Source organism: Hemitrygon akajei, chromosome 9, assembly GCF_048418815.1.
Source record: "Hemitrygon akajei chromosome 9, sHemAka1.3, whole genome shotgun sequence".
NCBI lineage: Eukaryota > Metazoa > Chordata > Chondrichthyes > Myliobatiformes > Dasyatidae > Hemitrygon > Hemitrygon akajei.
In genome coordinates, this window is record NC_133132.1 from 57,005,927 (window position 1) to 57,030,298 (window position 24,372).

The 24,372-nt window shown below is 43.2% G+C and overlaps 1 protein-coding gene across 6 annotated transcripts in view; it reads left to right on the forward strand.

Moving 5' to 3' along the window:
* Positions 1-13,897: 13,897 nt before the first annotated feature.
* Positions 13,898-24,372, forward strand: part of mocs1 (molybdenum cofactor synthesis 1) — an 84,001-nt gene continuing 73,526 nt past the window's right edge. For all 6 annotated transcript variants that reach the window (XM_073056041.1, XM_073056042.1, XM_073056044.1 and 3 more), the window contains exon 1: positions 13,898-14,109. In XM_073056041.1, the coding sequence (XP_072912142.1) occupies positions 13,960-14,109 (150 nt within the window). In that variant the 5' untranslated portion in view covers positions 13,898-13,959. The remainder of the gene's footprint in view (positions 14,110-24,372) is intronic.

The window sequence follows — 24,372 nt, forward strand, 5'->3', positions numbered from 1 at the left end:
GTGACCACCTCAACCACTATTTCTTCTAGCTCATTCCAAATATGCACTCCCATTAGTGTGACAAAGCTGCCCTGAAATTTCTTCTAAATTATTCACCTCTGATATTAAAACCATGCCCTGTTGGGTTTAGCACCTCATCCCTGGGAAAAGGACTATGTGCTTTCATCCATCAATCTGAAGCCTCTGTCGGTCAGAGTTGACCAAGGATAATGGGTCCTAGCTGTCTAGATATGCAAGACTGAGCAGTACGGTATGCCCATGGAGCAAGCTCCCCCTCTCCACGCATCTGATGAACCCAGAGGAACTGCAGAGACCGATACAGTTTGGTACCAGAAGCATTGCAGGACTTGGCAGTCAGCATTGAACTCAATGTAGGACTGCCTTAGGAACCCCAGCTCTGGATTTTTCCCTTGGAATTTACTCCTGAAGCTTTCCCCATGAGAATATATAGCTGCAAGGCAGCGGATTGACATCAGGCTTTTCCTTTTCCTAGATGAGCTGCCAACCACAGCTGATGAGCTACATCTGTCCGAAGTGACTTGTTTTAAGGAGCCAGTAACCCGCATTTTCCCCATCTCCTGTCAGTAGAAATGGTTCTGCCGGGCTCGGTAGCTAAGCCACACGAGAAGGCCAGGAGCTGGACTTGGTTGTCAAAGGCTATTTGAGGTGCATGTCATTTGGAGTATTTAATAGGTAGTGGGACCTTGTCCCCATTACCACCCAGAAGACCATAAGACATAGGAGCAGAATTAGGCCATTTGGCCTATTGAGCCTGCTCTGCCATTCAATCAAGGCTGATCCTTTTTTCCCCTCCTCAGCACCACTCCCTGGCCTTCTCCTCATAACCCTTGATGCCATGTCCAATCAAGAAACTATTCACCACCCTCTAGTGAAAAAAATTTCCTCCGCATCTCTGTTTTAAATAGGTTCCCCTCCATCCTGAGGCTGTGCCCTCTTGTCCTAGACTCCCCCATCATGGGAAACACCTTTTTCACATCTACTCTGTCAAGACCTTTCAACATTCTAAAGCTTTCAATGAGATCCTCCTCATCCTTCTAAATTCCAGAGAGTAAAAACCCAGAGCTATCAAAAGTTCCTCATATAATAACCCTTTCATTTCCGAAATCATCCTTGTGAACCTCCTCTGATCCCTCTCCAATGCCAGCATATCTTTTCTTAGATGAGGAGCCCAACACTGTTCACAATACTCAAGGTGAAACCTCACCAGTGCCTTATAAAGCCTCAGCATCACATCCCTGCTCTTGTATTCTAGACCTCTTAAAATGAATGCTAAAATTGCATTTGCCATCCTCACCACCGTCTCAACCTGCAAGTTATCATTTAGGATGTTCTGTACAAATATTTGCAAGTCCCTCTGCATCTCAGATTTTTGGATTTTCTTCCCATTTAGAAAATAGTCTGTACATTTATTTCTACTACCAAAGTGTATGACCATGTATTTTCCAACATTATATTTCATTTGCCACTTCCTTGTCCATTCTCCTAATCTGTCTAAGTCCTTCTGCAGCCTTTCTCGTTTCTCAACACTACCCGTCCCTCCATCTATCCTTGTATCATCTGTAAACTTGGCAACAAAGCCATCTATTCCATCATCTAAATCATTGATATACAGCATAAAAAGAAGAAACGGTCCCAACACAAAACCCTGCAGAACACCACTAGTCACTGGCAGCCAACCAGAAAGGATCATTTTATTCCCACTCGCTACCTCCTACCAATCAGCCAATGCTCTAACCATGCCAGTAGCTTACCTGTAATACCATGGGCTTTTAACTTGGTAAGCCACCTCATGTGCGACAACTTGTCATATGCCTTCTGAAAGTCCAAATGTACAATGTCCATTGCAACCCCTTTATCTGTCCTACTTGTAAACTCCATCAAAGAATTCCAACAGGTTTGTCTGTTAAGACTTTCCCTTAAGGAAGCCATGCTGACTTTATCCTGTCTTGTCTTGTGTCACCAAGTACTCCACAACTTCATTCTTAACAATTGGCTCTAACATCTTTCCAGTCACTAAGGTCAGGCTAACTGGTCTATAATTTCCTTCCTGCTGTCTTCCTCCTTTATTAAAGAGTGGAGTGAGATTTGCTATTTTCCAGTCTTCTGGCTCCATGCCAGAGTCCACGATTTTTGAAAGATCATTACTAATGCCTCCACAATCTCTACCACTACCTCTTTCAGAACCCTAAGGTGCAGTTCATCTGATCTGGGTGACTTATGTACCTTTAGGTATTTCAGCTTTTTGAGCACCTTCTCCCTTGTAATCATAACTGCACTCACTTCTCTTTCTTCACACACCACAACTTCTGGCACACTGCTAGTACCTTCCACAGTGAAGACTGATGCAAAATACTCATTTAGTTCATCTGCCATTTCCTTGTTTCTTTTATTATTTCTCCAGCCTCATTTTCTAGCGGTCATCTCTCATATCCACTCTCATCTCTCCTTTATTTTTTACATACTTGAAAAAGCTTTTATTATCCACTTTGAGATTGTTTGTTAGCTTGCTTTCATCTTTCATCTTATCCCATCAAATGATTCTTCTAGTTACTCCATGTAGGTTTTTTTAAAGCTTCCCATTCTTCTATTTTCCCGGCTAATTTTTGCTTTGTAGTGTGCCCTCTCTTTTGCTTTTACATTAGTTTTGACTTCCCTTGTCAGCCACAGTTGTACTATTTTGCCATTTGAGTGTTTCTTTCTTTTTGGAATACATCTATCCTGCACCTTCCTCATTTTTCCCAGAAACTCACAGCATTGCTGCTCTGCTGTCATCCCTGCCAGCATCGCCTTCCAATTTACTTTGGCCAACTCCTCTCTCATACCATTGTGATTTCTTTTACTTTAGTGAAATACTGCTACGTAAGACTTTACTTTCTCCCCATCAAATTTCAAGTTGAACTCAATCATATTGTGATCACAGTCTCCTAAGGATTCTTTTGCCTTAAGCTCCCTAATTGCCTCCAGTTCATTGCATAACACCCAATCCAGTCGAGCTGATCCTTTAGTAGGCTCAATGACGAACTGCTCTAAAAAGCCATCTTGTAGGCGTTCGACAAACTCATTACCTTGAGATCAATTACCAATCTGATTTTCCCAATCGACCTGCATGTTGAAACCTCCCATGAATATCATAACATTCCTCTTTTGACACGCCTTTTTCTATTTCCTGTTGAAATCTTTAGTCCACATCCCAGCTATTGTTGGGAGGCCTGCATATAACTGCCATTGGGGTCCTTTTACCTTTACAGTTTCTTAACTCAACCCACAAGGATTCAACATCTTCTGATCCTATGTCACATTTTTCTATTGATTCAATGCCATTTTTTACCAGCAAAGCCACGCCACCCCCTATGCCTGCCTTCCTATCCCTCCAATACAATGTGTAACCTTGGGCAATCAGCTCCCAACTACAACCATCCTTAAGCCGCGATTCAGTGATGGCCACAAGATCATGCCTGACAATCTGTAATACTGCAACAAGGTCATCCATTTTATTTCTCACCTCTCACCCCCACCCCCGATATACCAACTTTAAGGAGCCAATCCATCTACACTACTATGTATCTTACATACCTCAGTCAGATTACCCCTCAATCTCCTACTTTCCAGAGAATAAAGTCATAGTCTACATAAATTCTCCTTGTAACAATGTCCCCAAGTCCAGGCGATATCCTGGTAAATCATTTCTGCACTCTTTCTAGTTTATTAACATCATTCCTATAACAGGGTGACCTAAACTGTACACAATACTGCAAGTAAAGCCTCACCAATGTCTTATATAATGACAACATATCTTACAAACTCCTCTGCACAGTAAAATCTGTGGTTTTTCCACAACTCTACAAAGAAAAATCTGCATTACAATAGCATATTATGTTAACCACAAGTGTTTTAATCGATCAGGTGCAACAGAAAGTTTCAGGACTTGGTCTCAGAAATATTTCATTCAACTTGAAACACAATCTCTGAAACTCGTTTTTCCTGAACTGGTGAGTGTTTCCAGCATTTTCCATTTTTGTTTCTCCTTCTGAGGAACATTGATTGAGGAACATTGGCAAGCAACTCATTGTGGACTTCAGGAAGGGGAAGTCAGCAGAACACATACTAATCGTCAGCAACGGGAAGATTGAGCATCTACCCGGGTGAGGATCTACCTTGGGCCCAATATCTTGATGCAATTATGAAAAAAGATTTCCAGGAGATATATTTCATTAGGAGTTTGAAGAGATTTGGTATGTCATCAAATACTCCAGGGTATTTCAATAGATGTACCATGGAGAGCTTTTTGCTCATTGCATCGCCATCTGGTGTGCAGATGACAGTGCACAGGATTGGAAAAAGTTGCAGAGGGTTATAAACTCAGCCAGCTCCATCATGCGCACTAGCCTTCCCGCCATCGAGGACATCTTCAAAGGAAGGCGGCATCCATTATTTAGGACCCTCACCATCCAGGACATGCCCTCTTCTCATTGCTACTATCATGAAGGAGACGTAGGAGCCTAAAGACACACACTCAACATTTTAGGAACAGCTTTCATCTCCTCCACTATCAGATTTCTCAACAGATTATGAAACCCATGAGCACTACCTCATTTTTTGTTCTCTTTTTGCACTATTTATTAATTTTTCCTCAGTATATATTTCTTATTGTAACTTATAGTAATTTTTATGCAATGTTCTGTACAGCAGCAGCAAAACAACAAATTTCACAACTTACGTCAATGATAATAAACCTGAATCCGATTTTAATACTGGAATCAATATTGAGCTTGCATCCAGCTTTACTACCTAAATCTTCTGAAAAAGAGAGAGACAGAAAATGCTTCATCTTGTATCTCCTCTGAAAGATAGGAGCTCTGGTAGTGCATCACTCCCTCAGGACCTCACTGTGGTCCCTCCCTAGACTTTCTGTCTCCAAACTATATTTGTTTACAAAATATACACGCAGTATAATCTAGTACCTTCAAGTCTCACCATCTGCTGCACAAGACAGAACATTCTATGTAGTACAAGGATGAGATTGTAATCATTATGATATTTTTTTTCTTTTATATTTGTTAAGTAACCAGTTTGGATATTTACCTGGCATCCTAATATTGCCCTGATGCATGCAACTGGGAATAGTACGGAGGGGCAAAACAGTCAGCATGGAGGTGATGGGCCGAAAGGCCCATTTCTATGTTATGCACTATGATTGATCTCCTTTGTCCTCAGTAGCAGCAGGACTTCACTCCCGGCCTTTCTTGTTCACCCCCAGCATACATTGCTGTGCCTTAGTCTGTGTCAGTTGACAGTATTCACAGATATCTTTGCTCTGGCAGCTTCAGGCAGTCCAAATTGAGTCTTTCACCAAATTGATGTTCTTCCATCAGTAGATAACATTATCTCAATGCATGTTCCTGGAAAGACCCCAAGAGCAGAGTCCTATGTTAAGTAGCTGCTCAGCAAAGATTGCTACATCCTCACTCAGGCCTTCTCGACAAACGCACAGACCACAAGGAGGTGGTGCTGCCTCAAGAAGGCATCATCCATCATCAAAGATCCCCAGCTCCTGGCCCATGCTACCTTCTCACAGCTACCGCCAGGCAGGGGGTTCAGAAACCTGAAGTCCAAATCCACCAGTTTCAAAAACAGCAACTTCCCATCAATCATTTGGGTGTTGAACCAACCAACGCAACCCTAATCACTACAGTTTATCAACACAATGACTACTTTGACCACTTTGCATTAAAGTGGACTTTTTTGTTCTAGTTGTGTTCTGCCTTGTAAAAGTTATGTATAATTTATGTTGGATTTATGTCTGATGTGTGAATACTGCATATCTGATGCAATGTGCCTGCGATGTTGCTGCAAGTTTTTCATTGCAAGTTGAAGTTTAAGTTCAAGGTCTTTGTCATTCACCCATACACATGCGTACTGCCAAATAAAACAATTGTTCTTCCAGAACAAAGTGTTCTACAGGACCTATTAATTCACATTACGCATCACATAAAGTAATATTACCACAATGAACAAATGATACAGTGCGTTTACAACACAAGTCAAAAGGTAAGCATTCTATAGTACTGGAGCTTCATACGTGATGAGACCTGATTAGTGGTGGGGAGTTTAGTCCAAATCCAAGATCCAGTTACAGAGAGGCAAGGGTGCACACATCACGTGTACTGAGATACAGTGAAAAGCTTCAGATTCCTCATACAGATCAGATCGTTGCACCGTGCACTGAGGTAGAACAAGCCAAAACAATAACAGAATGCAGAATAAAGTGTCACAGCTAGCAAGAGAGTGCAGTGCAGGTAGACAACATGATGCAAGATAATAACGAAATAACTGTGAGGTCTGACTTCCATCATATCGTACCATTTATTAGAGTGCTGGTGAAGGTGGGGGTGTCGGTGGGACTGGGTTAAGGGCCATGGGCATCCTGCTATAGGCCCACGGCTCACCCACCAGGCCACTGCCTCCCAGAAGGACAGGGTGTGAGTTGGTTCCTAGTGGGGCCACTCCCCTCTCCTCCAGCAGGAGCTCGACGGACATCTCCAACCTGGTAGGTGTGGAGTTTGAGGGGGCGAATCCATAAGACAAAGAAGCAGTATTAGGCCATTCGGCCCACTGAGTCTGCTATGCCATTCCATCATGGCTGATTTATTATCCCTCTCAACCTCAATCTCCCGTCTCCGACCAGCCAGAGAACCCAGCAACCTAGAGGGACAGTTGCTGGTGGTGATAACGCTTGAGAGAAACCTGAGATCAGGAGCAGTGGACAAATAGGAGAGTGAGGAGAGAGCAGTCCTGGGTATTCAACTGCAGGCTTGGCTGCGACCATAAGGAATGGTGGGGTAGGATCAAAGGGCCGAATGACTTTGTCCTGCCCCTCTTTTCTACAGCTCTGTACAGTGACTGATGCAGACCCAACACGTCTGTGTCTCGTCTGCGTAAAGCTCAGCGCTGCAGTGATCAGTGTGTGAGGGTGGGGGCGTGAAGATCACTCTGAAGTTGGAGACTTTCACCCCTTCAAACCCGCTCGCCCCTTTCAGTGGCCAATCTTCCGCCTCTGTGCACTGACCTCAGACTCCTCGATTCCTGTGTCACTGGATAGAGTCAGATCCAACCTTGCTCCCCCACGGATGAGCGAAGGACAAACCACTCCCTCACAATAAACTGTAAATGTCGACCCTGAACCGACCTTAAAACCTACAGACTCTCTGTCAAGGACTCTTTACAACTTGAGTTCTCAGTATTATTTTTATTTAATTTGCACACAATTTGTCTTCTTTTGCACGTTAGTCATTTGTCATTCAAGATACATAATTGTTTAATGTCAGTTCTAGTGCCCAACTGTGAAAAAGAATGAAATAATTGTTAGTCACACACACAAAATGCCGGAGAAACTCAGCAGGCCAGGCAGCATCTATGGACATGAGCACAGTCAAGGTTTTGGCCCAAAACATCGACTGTTTACTCTTTCCCATAGATGCTGCCTGGCCAGCTGAGTTCCTCCAGCATTTTGTGTGTCTTGCTCAGATTTCCAACGTCTGCAGACTTCCTTTTGTTTGTGAGATAATTGTTACTCTGGTTCTGAAGCCCCACAAAAAAACGCAATAATAAAAACACAATTAATATAAATACCTGATAGCTTGTATACACAGATTGGTTGTACATCCATAAAGTGATGCTCAGCACAGGAGTGTCTGTACATGAGGTGACTCTGACAGGAAATGGTAGAGGTGGTGGGGGAGTGTGCTGGGATTGGTGTGCTGGGATTGGTCTGCTGGGATTGCTCTGGTGGGATTGGTGTGCTGAGATTGCTCTGGTGCAATCCAGAGTAATGGAAAAGAGTAAACAGTAAAAAGAGTAAACAGCCAAAACCTTGACTTTGCTCATGTCCATAGATGCTGCCTGGCCTGCTGAGTTCCTCCGGCATTTTGTGTGTGTGACTAACAATTATTTCATTTTTTTTCACACTTGGGCACTAGAACTGACATTAAACAATTATGTATCTTGAATGACAAATTCAAGCTGGGATTGGTCTGGTGGGATACGGCTCAAAGCAATGGTTGGTTTGCGCAGCTGTAAAAAAAATTGGAGAGGATGTTGCTCGTAAGTGTCCTTAATGGACCTTTTTAGAACATAGAACAATACAGCACAGTACAGGCCCTTCAGCCCACAATGTTGTGCTGAACCAGTGAAGGTTCAGAACACGCAGGTCTACAGTGGACATGATCTTCTCACTGTGCCAACTGCAGGAGGAGAGTCGAGAGCAGCAGAAGCAACTGTACACAGCCTTCATTGATCTGACCAAGGCGTTCAACTTTTCAAACTTCTGCTAATGATAGGCCGCCCCCCTCCTCCAAGACTGCACAACATCACATCATCATTCCATAAGGACATGCACAACTGGTATCAAACTCGCTGGCCAATAATTTCCCAAGTTGTACTTAGAGCCTTTCTCAAAAAATGAAATAACTTTAGATATCCTCTCGCCATCCACACCTCACCCATGACTAAGGATGCTTAAAGTATCTCTTCCACAGCCCCTAAAATTTATGTATTAGTCTCCCACAGGTTCAAGTGGACACCTCCCCAGGCCCTGGGGATTTATCCACTCTAATTCACCTCAAGGCAGCAAGCACCTCCTCTTCCATTATCCAGATAGAGTCCATGCTCTTACTTCAGTTATATGGACTTTGTATCTGTCTCCTGAGTAAAGAGACACAAAAAGATCATTTAAAACTCCCTCTCATCCCTTTTGGCTCCATGCAATGTTGATCACACTGATCTTCAAGATGACTAATTTATTCCCCTTGCTATTCTTTTGCTCTTAATTTAGCTATAGAAGCCCTTGGGATTCTCTTTCACCTTGTCTGCTAGAACAATCTCATGTCCTTTTTTAGCCCTCCTGATTTCTATCTTAAGTGTTCTCTTGCATTTTTATACGACTCAATTATCTCATTTGACCCTAGCTGCATATACCTAATATGGACCTCCTTCTTCTTCTTCTTAATCAAGGCCTCAATATCCCTCAAGAACCAAGATTCCCTAAACCTGTTAGTCATGCTTTTTACTTTGACAGGAATGTACAAATTCTGTACTCTCAGTATACTCTCAGTATATCGGTTTTATAGGCTTCCCACTTACAAAGCATCTATTTGCCAGAAAACAACCAATCCCAACTGCTACTTGCCATATCCCTTCTGATGCCATAAAAATTAGCCTTTCCCTGGTTTAGAATCTTAACCAAAGGACTAGGCCAATTCTGTGCTGTGTCTCAATAAATAAGATAAAAAAAATCTTTACTAATCTCATTTACTGGCATTTAGTCCAAAGCTTACCATGCAATGACATTTCAAGTGTTTATCCAGATACTTGTTAAACATTGTGTCAATGCCATCACTCTCTCAAGCAGTGCCAGATAACAATCACCTTCCTAGTGAAAAAAAATTTCATTCTCAGATCCCCTCTAAACCCCTTACCCTAAACCAGGGGTTCCCAGCCTGGGATCCACAAACCCCTCGGTTAATGGTAGGGGTCCATGGCATAAAAAAATTAGGAAACCCTGCTGTAAGCATTCTGACAGGCTGCATCACTGTCTGGTATGGAGGGGCTACTGGACAGGACCGAAAAAAGCTGCAGAAGGTTGTAAATCTAGTCGGCTCCATCTTGGGCACTAGCCTACAAAGTACCCAGGACATCTTTAGGGAGCGGTATCTCAGAAAGGCAGCTTCCATTACTAAGGACCTCCAGTGCATCCAGGGCATGCCCTTTTCTCATTGTTACCATCAGGTAGGAGGTACAGAAGCCTGAAGGCACACACTCAGCGATTCAGGAACAGCTTCTTCCCCTCTACCATCCGATTCCTCAATGGACATTGAAGCTTTGGACTTTACCTCATTTTTTTAAATATACAATATTTCTGTTTTTGCACATCTTTAATAATCTATTCAATATATGTAATTGATTTACTTGTTTATTTATTATTATGTTTTATTTAATTTATTATTTTTTTTCTCTCTCTCTCTCTGCTAGATTATGTATTACAATGAACTGCTGCTGCTAAGTTAACAAATTTCATGTCACATGCCGGTGATAATAAACCTGATTCTGATTCTAAACCAATGTCCTCTGGTAGTAAACTCATTCACCATAGAGAAAATAAATCCTACTATCTCCCCTTTTAACTTCACCACCAGGAAGATGCCCTCCACCCATTACCACCAATAGCAAGAAGATTCAAGAGTCTGAAGACTCACATTCAACGTTTTAGGATCAGCATCTTCCCCTCTACCATTGAACAATGAATCAACCCATGAACACTTAGACAATAGACAATAGACAATAGGTGCAGCAGTAGACCATTCGGCCCCTCGAGCCTGCACCACCATTTTGAGATCATGGCTGATCAACTACTATCAATACCCAGTTCCTGCCTTGTCCCCATATCCCATGATTCCCCTATCCATAAGATACCTATCTAGCTCCTTCTTGAAAGCATCCAGAGGATTGGCCTCCACTACCTTCCGAGGCAGTGCATTCCAGACCCCCACAACTCTCTGGGAGAAGAAGTTCTTCCTTAACTCTGTCCTAAATGACCTACCCCTTATTCTCAAACCATGCTCTCTGGTACTGGACTCTCCCAGCATCTGGAACATATTTCCTGCCTCTATCTTGTCCAATCCCTTAATAATCTTATATGTTTCAATCAGATCCCCTTCCTCAGGGCTGTGTACTAAGCCCCCTCCTTCACTCTGCATATACCCATGACTGTGTCACCACCTGTGGTAAACTACATATACCTGTCTGGACACGCCCCTCTGCTGACTGCTCCTGTGGCTCCTCCCACAGACCCCTGTATAAAGGCAATTGGAGGCACTGCTCCTCCCTCAGTCTCCAAGATGCTGTGCTCCGTTTTGCTGCTAATAAAAGCCTATCGTTCACCTCCCGTCTCCGAGAGTTAATGATGGTGCATCACCACCCACAGCTCCAACCTGCTAATTAAATTTGCTGATGATACTACACTGATTGGCCTTATCTCAAATACTAGTGAGGCAGCATACAGAGAAGAAGTCATCACCCTGACAGAGTGGTGTCAAGAAAACAACCTCTCCCTCAATGTCACAAAAACAAAGGAGCTGGTTGTGGACTACAGGAAAAATAAAGACAGGCTAACCCCTATAGACATCAATGGAGCTGGGGTTGAGAGGGTGAACAGCTTTAAGTTCCTTGGCATAAACATCACCGAGGATCCCATGTGGACTGTACATACCAGCTGTGTGGTGAAAAAGGCACAACAGTGCATCTTTCACCTTAGACAGTTGAAGAAGTTTGGTATGGGCCCCCAGATCCTAAGAACTTTCTACAAGGGCATAATTGAGAGCATCCTGACTGGCTGCATCACTGCCTGGCATGGGACTTGTACTTCCCTCAATCACAGGACTCTGCAGAGAGGGGTGCGGACAGCCTAGAACATCTGCAGATGTGAACTTCCCACCATTTAGGATATTTACAAAGACAGGTGTGTAAAAAGGGTGCAAAGGATCATTGGAGACCCGAGTCACCCCAACCACAAACTGTTCCAGCTGCTACCATCCGGGAAACGGTACCGCAGCATCAAAGCCAGGACCAACAGGGCCTGGGACAGCTTCTTCCACCAGGCCATCAGACTGATGAACTCACGCTAATAGAATTGTATTTCTATGCTATATTGACTGCCCTGTTGTACATACTATTAATTATAAATTACCATAAATTGCACATTGCACATTTAGACAGAGACGTAACATAAAGACTTTTACCCCTCATGTAAGTAATAAAGTCAATTCAATTCCATTGTTACTCTTCTGCACTATTTATTTATTATTGTAACTTAGATTTTTTTTATCTCTTGCACTGTACTGCTGCCACAAAACAATAAATTTCACGACGCATATCAGTGATAATAAACCTGATTTTGAAACTCCAACTTGGAGAACTTGTGGAACAAGTTATACAGGTGCAATAAATGTTGGCATTTATTTCAAGGGGAATAGAATATAAAAACAAGGAAATAATGCTGTGCCTATGTAAGACGCAAGTCAGGCTGCACTTTGGAGTATCGTCAGCAGTTTTGGGTCCCATATCTCAGAAAGGATGTGTTGTCATCGGAGAGAGTCCTCAGAAGGTTCACGAGGATGAATCTGGGAATTAAGGGGTTAACATATGCGGAGCTGTTGGCAGCTTTGAACCTGTTCTCACTAGAATTTAGAAGGCGGGGGGGGGGAGGGGTCTCATTGAAACCTACCAAATGTTGAAAGGACTAGATAAGGAGGATGTTAGTCCTGACGAAGGGTCTCGGCCCAAAACGTCAACAGCGCTTCTCCCTATAGATGCTGCCTGGCCTGCTGCGTTCCACCAGCATTTTTTGTGTGTGTTGCTTGAATTTCCAGCATCTGCAGATTTTGTCGTGTTTGCGGAGAGGATGTTTCTTTTGGTGGGTGTATCCAGAACTAGAGGGCACAGTCTCAAAATTGAGGGATGACCCTTTAGAACAGAGGCATTTTTTTTAGCTATAGAGTAATAAATCTGTGGACTGCTCTGCCACAGTCTGCGGTGGAGGCCAAGTCCGTGGGTATATTTAAGGCAGAAGTTGACCGTTTCCTTATCAGTCAAGGCATCAAATGATATGGTGAGAAGGCACATATACAGGGCAGAGGGGGATCTGGGGATCAGCCATAATGGAACGGTGGAGCAAACCTGGTGGGCTGAATAGCCTAATTCTGCTCCTATGTCTTATGGTCCAGCTCTCTACTTTATCCCTCCCCCTCACTTCTTATGTAAGTTATCCCATGTTACTTCACTCCTGATGAAGGGTTTCGGCCCGAAACGTCGTTATTACCTCCTCCCATAGATGCTGTCTGGCCTGCTGAGTTCTGCCAGCATTTCGTGTTTTTTTAATCCAGTGTCCGTTTTGTTGTCACATTTCTTCAAGGTCTGATCCAGACAAATACAAATTTGACTCAAATGGAGAGAATCTTAAAATGTCCATCCACACTAAGGCAAGCCAACAACTCGTGTTGTCTGATACCTGCTGCCTAGGGCTGCACACATCCAGCAACAATGTACTGATCCCGTCCTGTGCAACTGACCCATACAGCCTTCTTATTTGGAAGTGCTGATTTTACATACTAAGCCACAGCTGACCATATTTATTACAAACACTGCAACCACCGTTTATTACTCTCAATCCTCCCACTGGATTCAAATATGGACACTGCAGACGGAGTATTGTTTAGTTTTCCTCTGAAGAGGACCCATAGCTGATTGGAAGGCAATAAAAGATGGCAAGCAAGAAACACACACAAAATACTGGAGGAACTCAGCGGGCCAGGCAGCATCTAGTCAAGTATCGGGCCGAGGTCCTTCCTGCGGAACTCGGCCAGCATTTTGTGCGTTGCTTTGATTTCCAGCGTCTGCAGATTTTCACTTGTTTGTGAACAAATATTGCAATTGATATTGTAGAATAAGTGTGAATACACAGATACAACATGCGTTGTCATGCTTAATGGCCAATGCAATTTTCTACCGTTTGCAATCTTTTTTATTGCCTTCCAATCCACTATGAACCCTCGTCTCTGTATCGGAGGAAACCAGCTCATCTTCAATGTCGATATTTCCATCCAGTGGAAAGGGTCAGAACTCGCGGCGCCGTTTGTAGTTCTCACTCTTCTCGTCTTCAATGACACTCAAAGGGCAGCCTGAGAATTTGCGACAACAATTCCCAGAATACAAACGTGCGGGCGGGGGAAACCCTCGTCGCCGGGAGACGGCGGACCTGTGTGATTGACGGCCCACTCCCGGGAGTGGGCGGGAGGCAAGCATGCGCAGTGGCGTCGAAGGCTAACTTGATTGGCAGGTGGTTGCCCGGCCGGCGTTCAGTTTCGCGGCGTGTGTCGAACCGGTCCGATGCTCCGGGTTCGGGGACTAGCGGCGGTGGGAGCGGCTTTTGCCGACTCCCCTGCTTTAAGTAAGGCTCGGATTCACTGTGGCTCCTGCACCTTCACCGACACTTGCGCCCCGCAAGCGAAGCCTGCATCCGAGGGGCTACCTGCAGAAGTGAGTCTGTAAACTTTTCAGTTTAGATAGGACAGACCGCGAAAACGTTATCACCCGGTTCTTAACTTGAAATGCAAAAGATGCGAGGAAACTTGTTTTTAACGTAGAAGGTAGATCTGGTTTGGAATTCTGCGCCTTTTATGGGCGGTGGGACGGAATCACGTGGGATTTTTAGAAGCAGTAGGAACTGAAGGGATTGCTCATTGACGGGATGGAATAGATTGGATGTTGCATTTGACCGTATTCAGATTGCACTTTGATCTGACTTCGTGTTTATCAGGGATGGAGGGTATACGTCTAAAGGCTTGCTAGCTCAAGATATTTGCATTTAATGTCATTTACCATTTTAAAAAATAATTTATACCTTGCTGTACCAGACTCTAGTGCCTAGACCGAAAATTTGAGAACCACTGTGTCTCGAAACTGCGGGGGCAGTTGAAGTTTTGTTGTCTAGCTTTAGATAAATTGCCATTTATTTCTAAGCACATTCCAGTGGTTTTACAGAGTACAAAGATATCTTCTGAAGTAGAGCCATCATTGTCCTGTTGGAATGCTGCAGCCAACTTTTGAGCACAGTTCCTGGGAACAAACAGCTATGGAAAAATTAACCAGATAATCTGGAATTGCTTTTGGCGAGTCCTGGAGTTTTGTAAGGAATGAGCTCCCTGCCAGAGGTCTGCTATGATACAAAATTAAAACCGAATCTGATTGGAGCCTGTTCCCAATAACTTAAAATTATTTTTCTAGGCTTGACCGAAACGTTCCTGTAAGTGTAATAATCTTACAGATCTTCTGAGGATCAATGATGGATGGCAGTGTGGTCACCATTCTATAGGACAGATAGACAATAGGTGCAGAAGTAGACCATTCAGCCCTTCGAGCCTGCACCGCCATTTTGAGATCATGGCTGATCAATTACTATCAATACCCGGTTCCTGCCTTGTCCCCATATCCCTTGATTCCCCTATCCATAAGATACCTATCTAGCTCCTTCTTGAAAGCATCCAGAGAATTGGCCTCCACTACCTTCCGAGGCAGTGCATTCCAGACCCCCACAACTCTCTGCGAGAAGAAGTTTTTCCTTAACTCTGTCCTAAATGACCTACCCCTTATTCTCAAACCATGCCCTCTGGTACTGGACTCTCCCAGCATCTGGAACATATTTCCTGCCACTATCTTGTCCAATCCCTTAATAATCTTACATGTTTCAATCAGATCCCCTCTCAATCTCCTTAATTCCAGCATGTACAAGCCCAGTCTCTCTAACCTCTCTGCGTAAGACAGTCCAGACATCCCAGGAGTTAACCTCGTGAATCTACGCTGCACTTCCTCTACAACCAGGATGTCCTTCCTTAACCCTGGAGACCAAAACTGTACACAATACTCCAGGTGAGGTCTCACCAGGGCTCTGTACAAATGCAAGAGGATTTCCTTGCTCTTGTACTCAATTCCCTTTGTAATAAAGGCCGACATTCCATTAGCTTTCTTCACTGCCTGCTGCACTTGCTCATTCACCTTCAGTGACTGATGAACAAGGACTCCGAGATCTCTTTGTATTTCTCCCTTACCCAACTCTACACCGTTCAGATAATAATCTGTCTTCCTGTTCTTACTCCCAAAGTGGATAACCTCACACTTATTCACATTAAACACCATCTGCCAAGTATCTGCCCACTCACCCAGCCTATCCAAGTCACCCTGAATTCTCCTAACATCCTCATCACATGTCACACTGCCACCCAGGCTTAGTATCATCAGCAAATTTGCTGGTTCAAAGTGTGGTGGTTCAAAGTGAATTTGTTATCAATGGACATGTATGTCACCATGTACAACCCTGAGCTTCATTTTCTTGTGGGCATACTCAACAATCTATAGAATAATAACCCTGGCAACATCAGAATCAAGTGTAATATCAGTGAAAGACCCCAGCAGCTTGGGTGTTCAACTACAAAAAGAAAGTGATAGTAAATAAGCAATAATGATCAAGACCATGAGATGAAATAGCCTTGAAAGTGAGTCCATTGGTTGTGGGTAGAATTTCAATGATGGGGCATATAAAATTATCTTCTTTGGTTCAGGAGCCTGATGGTAGCGGGATGGTAGTTGTTCCTGAACCTGGTGGTGTGGGTCTTGAAGTTGCTGTACTGGCAGCAGTGAGAAGAGAGCATGTCCTGAGTGGTGGGGGTCCCTGAAGATCCTGCGATAGTGTTTCATGTAGATGTGCTCAAGGGTGGTGGGGTTGGGGGGGGGGGTTTCCATTGAAGGGCATTGGTTGCCATGCCAGGTTGTAATGCAGCCAGTTAATATACTCTCCACCACACATCTAGAGAAGTTTGGCAAAGTTTTTGAAGTCATGCAGAACTCTTAAGAAAACAGGCACAGCCGTGCTTTCTTCGTAATTGCACTTGCATGCTGGTCCCTTGAAATTACATGGAGCAGTTTAAAGTTGCTGACCCTCTCTGCCTCAGAGTGCTAAGGAGATTTGTAAGGCAATAGCCCCACTGCAGGCAAATGGGTTGGGTGTCCATGGGCAACAGAAGAAGTGTCAGCATGGACGTGGTGGGTCAAAGGACCTTTTTTTCCGTATTGCCCGACATTATCAAACGCTTCCAGAGCAGGTCTCGAGGTTGCTCAGGTTTGTTCATTTCAGTCGATACTGTTTGTTTTGTCTTATTATAGGAAGGATGTGGAAGTTTTGAAAGAGGGTGAAGAGGTGATTTACCTGGATTTTGGCCTAGCTGGAAGATGTGCTATGAGGAGAGGTTGCAAAAGTGGGGCTGTTTCCGTAGAGTAGCAGAGACTGAAGGGGGACCTGTTAGAAGTTTATACATTACAGGAAGTATGGATTAGTAGTTAGCCAGCATATTATTTTTTCCCATATCTGAAATACCTAATACTAGACGGTATTCAAAGTGAGAGGGGTAAAGTATAAAGGAGATATATGGGGCAACTTTTTATATATAATGCAGGCCTGGAATATACTGCTGTCGAGGTAGATAACATAGAAGTTTTTAATGAGTTTAGTACATATTGGGCCAAAGAGCAATGACAAGGTATACAGGAGCGAGATGGGTCAGCTGGCTCAATAACCTTGCACTTGACGTCACTGATTGTGGACGGTAGGAGGGGAAGTCGATGGAACACATTCAGGTCCACGTTGAGGCATGACCTTGGATCTGGTGAGCAGGTACAAGTTCCTGGGTGTCAACAACTCTGAAGATCTATCCAGGGCCCAACGTATTGATGCAGTTACAAAGCAGGCATGACAGTGGCTATATTTCATTAGGAGCTTGAGGAGACGATTGTATGTTACGAAAGACACTCGCAAATTTCTACAGATGTGCCGTGGAGACCATCCTAACTGGTTGCATCACCGTCTGCTATGGAGGGGCCACTGCACAGGGTCGGTAAAAACCCCAACAAGTTGCAGACTCTGCCAGCAACATCATGAGCATTAGCCTCCCCAGCATTGAGGACATCTTCAAAGGTGATTCCTCAAAAAGGCGGCATCTATCATTAAAGACCCTCATCACCGAAGGCATGCCCTCTTATTACTACCATCAAGGGGGAGGTGAAGGAGCCTGAGGAGAGAGACACTCAATGTTTCAGGATCAGCTTCTTTCCCTCTGCCATCAGATTTCTAAATGGTCAATGAACACTAACATGTTTTTTTATTATTTTTGCACTAATTTATATATTGTAGTTTATAGGTGTTATCTGTTGTTATATATTGCAATGTAGTGCTACTGCAAAACAAATATCATGACATATGCCAGTGAGATTAAACCTAATTCTGATTCTGCTGATGTATCCAGAGGGGAGCTGAAGACTCCTGTGGAGGTGGGGCAGGAGGTGCTCGACAGGTAGTTTACGAGTTGGTACACTAATTGCACGGGGCTTCTCTTGATCCTCTCGCATAGCCTCGAGATTCTCAATACCCTATATGCCCCTTCTCCACTTGGGGCAACCATGAGTCAGAAATCCCTCAAAGTCAGTGGGGCGTTGCATTTCTTCGTGGAAGCTTCGTACATGTCCTTGAAACTATTTTTCTGTTAGACTTGTAATCTCCTCCCCCCCCCCTCCCCATGACAGAGCTGGGGGTGGAGTGCTCTCAGATGATAAAGTGCAAGGCTATAACAAGGCAGATTGTCAGGTTAAAAGAGTTCATCTTGTACTAGAGAACTGCCTTACAGCAGTGGGCTAGTAGCTGCCCTTGGGCCTGGTGGTAGATGCTTTTAAGCTTTTGTAACTTCTGCACAATAGTCAAGTTTACTGTCATTTAACTACTTACATGTATACCGTTAAACAAAAGGGATTTGGAGGAATAAATTTGTAGAGTGATTGCAGACTATTGGAAGAAAGAGAAGGTTGTTATAGTAGGTGATTTTAACTTTCTGTTGGACTCCCATATTGTCAAAGAACTAGAGTTTATCAAATGTGTTCAGGTAGGTTTCCTTAATCATTATGTAGAAGTCCCATTGAGAGAGTGTGATACAGGATCTGCTTTTAGAGAATGAGACAGGCCAGGTGACAGAAGTAAATATACAAAAGGATAGGCCTGGTCTGCGGGTTGAAATTCTAAATTGGAGTAAAGCCAACTTTGATATTAGTAATGATCTGGCAAATGTGGATTGGGACGCATTGTTTTCTGACAAAAGTGTATTTGGTAAATGGGAGGCCTTCAGAAGCAAAATTTTGAGAGTACAAAGCTTGTATGCACATGTAGGAACTAATGAGGTGCTTATGGAGTATAAGAAATGCAAGAGAACGTTTAAGAAATAAATCTGGAGGGCTAGAAGAAGGCATGAGGTTGCTCTAGCAGCCACGGTAAAGGAGAACCCTAAAGGTATTCTACAGATAAGTTAAAACCAGAGGAATTGCAAAGGACAGATTTGGTCTTCTGGAAGATCAGAATGGTAATCATGTTGTGGAGCCAAAGCAGAGGGGGGAGATTTAACATTTATTTTTGTATCTGCATTTACTCATGAGATGGACACCCAGTCTATGGAGGTGAGGTAAAGCAACATCAACTTCATGGACCCTGTACAGTTTACAGAGGAGATGTTTGCAAATCAGAGTGGATAAATCCCTAGGGCCTGACAAGGTGTTCCCTCCGACCCTATAGGAGGCAAATGCAGGAAATGCCTGGGCCTGAGCAGAGACTTTTAAATCATCCTTAGTGACAGGAAAGGTGCCAGAGGATAGCCAATGTTGTTCTGCTGCTTAAGAAAGGCCCTAAACATAAACCAGGAAACAATAGGCCACTGAGTCTGACATCAGTTGTGAGGAAAGTTATCAGAAGGTATTGTGAGGAACCAAATAGAGAAGTATTGGAGAGACTTGGACTGATTAAGGTTAGCCAGCATGTCTAACTAACCTTGGAGTTTTTTTTTGAGGAAGTTACCAGGAAAGTGAATGAAGGCAAGTTGCCTACGTGGACTTTAGTAAGTTACTTGACAAGGTCCCACATGGGAGGCTGGCCAAGAAGGTTCAGTCGCTCAGCATTCAAGATGAGGTAGTAAATTGGATTAGACATTGCCTTTGCGGGAGAAACCAGACAGTGGTAGTAGTGTGTTGCCTCTCTGACTAGAAGCCTGTGACTTGTGTGCTGCAGGGATTGGTGCTGGGTCCGTTGTTGTTTTATCATCTATATCAATGATCTGGATGATAATGCAGTTAACTGGATCAGCAAATTTGTGGATGACACCAAGAGTGGAGGTGAGTAGATAGTGAGGAAGGCTGCCATGGCTTGCAGAGGGATCTGCTTCAGCTTGAAAAGTGGTAGATGGAAGTTAATGCAGTCAAATGCAAGGTGTTGCACTTTGGTAGGACCAACCAGGGTAGGTCTTAAACGTTGAACAGTAGGGCACTGAGGAGTGTAGTAGAACAAAGTGATCTTGTGAATACAGGTCCATAATTCATTGAAAGTGACGTCACAGGTAAAGAAAGCTATTGGCACGTTGGCCTTCATAAATCAATGTATTGGATGCAGAAGATGGGATGTTATGTTGAGGTTGTATAAGATGTAAGGCCTAATTTGAAATATTGTGTGCAGTTTTGGTCACCTACCTACAGGAAAGATGTAAATGAGGTTGAAAGAGTGCAAAGAAAATTTACAAGGATGTTACCGGGTCTGGATGACCCGAGTTATAAAGGAAAGATGGAATAGGTTAGGACTTTATTCTTTAGAACAATGAAGATTAAGGGGAGATTTGTTACAGGTATACAAAATTAGGTGGGGTACATGTAAGATAAAGACTGTTTCCACTGAGGTTGGATGTGACTACAATGAGGTCATGGGTTAAGGGTGAAAGGTGAAATATTTAAGAGGAACATGAGGGGAAACAACTTCACTCCAGTCATGAGAGTGTGGAATGAACTGTCAGCCTGAATGCTGCATGCGAGCTTGATATAAGCAGTTTGTATAGATACATGGAGAGTAGGGACATGGAGGGCTATGGTCTCGATGCAGTTTGATGGGAGTAGGCAGTTTAAATGCTTTTGGCATGGACTAGATGGGCTGAAGGGCCTCTTTGCTGTAGTTCTCTATGACTATACAGGAGCAGAATTAGGCCATTTAGGTTATCAAGTCTGCTCCTCCGTTCAATAATAGTTGACTATGTTTCTCAACTCTATACTGCATTCTTCCCTTAAACCTTAACCTGTACCAACCTCTGTGTTAAATAAACTCAATGACCAGGCCTTGCTCGACCATCTGTGACATTGAATTCCATAGCTTCACCACATTCTGGTTGAAGAAGTTATTCGTCCCAGTATAAAGGGGCATTTCTTTTTTTTTCTTGAGACTATTCCCCCAGATCTTAAGTTATCCTGCTGCTGTAAGTTTCTGGGATTTTATTGGACTATCCACACTTGGAGCAGGGTCTGGGAGTGTGCCAATATTTTCTGAGAGAAGGGCTGCCAAAGGTTTGTCAGTGGTTGGAGAGAAAACATTTCCGGTCTGTGTGCTATTTAGCAAAGCAAGTTCCCAGAAGTATGTCAATATTGGCCTTGGGCACTGTTTTGTTATTTGGTCGGCTGAGTTGTCACTGTCCCTTTGAGATGCAAACTTTAGATGCCCTTGGGAGGTGGTGATTCTAGCACTTAAAGGCAGACAGACTTGTTCAGTAATGAATTCCTGGGCCTTTCTGTCCATCATAATAACACTTGAGATCCATGGTCCCATTTACCAAGTATTAGCTCTGACCAATAAAGAGCTGTGTGTTTGGCAGGTAATAAAGAGAAGAGATTCAGCCAGGATGTTGCCTGGAGTAGAGGGCAATGGTTGGAGAAGAGAATGAAGAGGCTGAACTTATTCTTATTTGAATGTCAAAGGCCAAGAGGTGACTTTACGGAGGTTTATAGTATAGGTTAGATTATCAGAATCATTGCCTCAGGGCAGGGGAGTCTATAACAATGGGAACTGGAGTGATGGGGCAGTTGGTATGCAACTAGATGCAGTGTGTAGTGAGACTGTGAGGAAGGACAGGCAGATGATAGGGTAAAATTTCAGTCAGATGAGTTGAAATTTAACAGGGGGCCAAAATCAAAGAAGGTGATGAATACAGGACTGAAATTGTTATATTTGACAACACACATTATACGGAATAAGGTAGATAGATGATCTTAACCATATAACAATTACAGCACAGAAACAGGCCATCTCGGCCCTTCTAGTCCGTGCCAAATGCTTACTCTCACCTAGTCCCACTGACCTGCACTGAGCCCATAACCCTCCGTTCCTTTCCTATACATATACCTATCCAATTTTTTTATAAATGACAATATCGAACCTGCCTCTACCACTTCTACTGGAAGCTCATTCCACACAGCTACCACTTTCTGAGTGAAGAAGTTTCGCCTCGTGTTACCCTTAAACTTTTGCCCCCTAACTCTCAACTCATGTCCTCTTGTTTGAATTTCCCTTACTCTCAATGGAAAAAGCCTATCAACGTCAACTCTATCTATCCCCCTCATAATTTTAAATATCTCTGTCGTCCCCCTCAACCTTCTACGCTCCAAAGAATAAAGACCTAATTTGTTCAACCTTTCTCTGTAACTTAGGTGCTGAAACCCAGGCAATATTCTAGTAAATCTCCTCTGTACATCTTTCCTATAATTTGGTGACCAGAACTGTACACAGTACTCCAAATATGGCCTCACCAGTGCCTTGTACAATTTTAACATTTTATCCCAACTCCTATACTCTATATATCAGTCCTGACGAAGGGTCTTGGCCCGAAACGTCGACAGCGCTTCTCCCTATAGATGCTGCCTGGCCTGCTGTGTTCCACCAGCATTTTGTGTGTGTTGTTGTTTGAATTTCCAGCATCTGCAGATTTCCTCGTGTTTGCTCCTATACTCAATGCTCTGATTTATAAAGGCCAGCATACCAAAAGCTTTCTTCACCACCCTATCCACATGAGATTCCACCTTCGGGGAACTATGCACCATTACATATTCCTAGATCACTCTGTTCGACTGCATTCCTCAATGCCTTACCATTTACCATGTATGTCCTATTTTGATTAGTCCTACTAAAATGTAGCACCTCACACTTATCAGCATTAAACTCCCATCTGCCATCTTTCAGCCCACTCTTCTAACTGGCCTAAATCTCTCTGCAGGCTTTGAAAACCTACTTCATTATCCACAACGCCACCTATCTTAGTATCATCTGCATACTTACTAATCCAATTTACTACCCCATCATCCAGATCATTAATGTATATGACAAACAACATTGGACTAAGTACAGATCCCTGAGGCACAACACTAGTCACTGGCCTCCAACCTGACAAACAGTTATCCACCACTACTCTCTGGCATCTCCCATCCAGCCACTGTTGAATCCATTTTACTAATTCACTATTAATACCTAACGATTGAACCTTCCTAACTAACCTTCCGTGTGGAACCTTGTCAAAGTCCATATAGACAACATCCACCACTTTACCCTTGTCAACTTTTCTGGTAATCTCTTCAAAAAAAAATTCAATAAGATTTGTCAAACATGACCTTCCACATCCAAATCCATGTTGACTGTTCCTAATCAGACCCTGTCTATCCAGATAATTATATATACCATCTCTAAGAATACTTTCCATTAATTTATCCACCACTGACGTTAAACTTACAGGCCGGTAATTGCTAGGTTTACTCTTAGAACCCTTTTTAAACAGTGGAACCACATGAGCAATACGCCAATCCTCCAGCACCGTCCCCGTTTCTAATGACATTTGAAATATTTCTGTCAGAGCCCCTGCTATTTCTACACTAACTTCCCTCAAAGTCCTAGGAATATCCTGTCAGGACCCGGAGATTTATCCACTTTTATATTCATTAACAGCACCAGTACTTCCTCATCTTTAATCATCATAGTTTCGCTACTGCGCTACTTGTTTCCCCTACCTTACACAATTCAATATCCTTCTCCTTACTGAATACCGAAGAAACTAAATTGTTCAAAATCTCCCCCATCTCTTTTGGCTCCACACATAGCTGTCCACTCTGATTCTCACTATCCTTTTGCTATTAATATAACTGTAGAAACCCTTTGGATTTATTTTCACCTTACTTGCCAAAGCAACCTCATATCTTCTTTTAGCTTTTCTAATTTCTTTCTTAAGATTCTTTTTGCATTCTTTATATTTCTCGGGCACCTCATTTACTCCATACGCCTATATTTATTGTAGATCTCTCTCTTTTTCCTAACCAAGTTTCCAATATCCCTTGAAAACCATGGCTCTCTCAAACTTTTAACCTTTCCTTTCAACCTAACAGGAAGATAAAGATTCTGTTCTCTCAAAATTTCACCTTTAAATGACCTCCATTTCTCTATTACATCCTTCCCATAAAACAAATTGTCCCAATCCACTCCTAAATCTTTTGCATCGCCTCAAAGTTAGCCTTCCTCCAGTCAAAAAATCTCAACCCTGGATCCAGACCTATCCTATTCCATAATTATATTGAAACTACTGGCATTGTGATCACTGGACCAGAAGTGCTCCCCAACACATACCTCTGTCACCTGACCTATCTCATTCCCTAACAGGAGATCCAACACTGCCCCTTCTCTAGTCGGTACCTCTATGTATTGCTGCAAAAAACTACCCTGCACACATTTTACAAACTCCAACCCATCCAGCTGAATTTAGAGATTGGCATGTATGATGTTGTGGGTATCTCTGAGTCGTAGCTGAAAGAAGGTCATAGTTGAGACCTTAACATAGGATACACATTGTATTGAAAGGACAGGCAGGT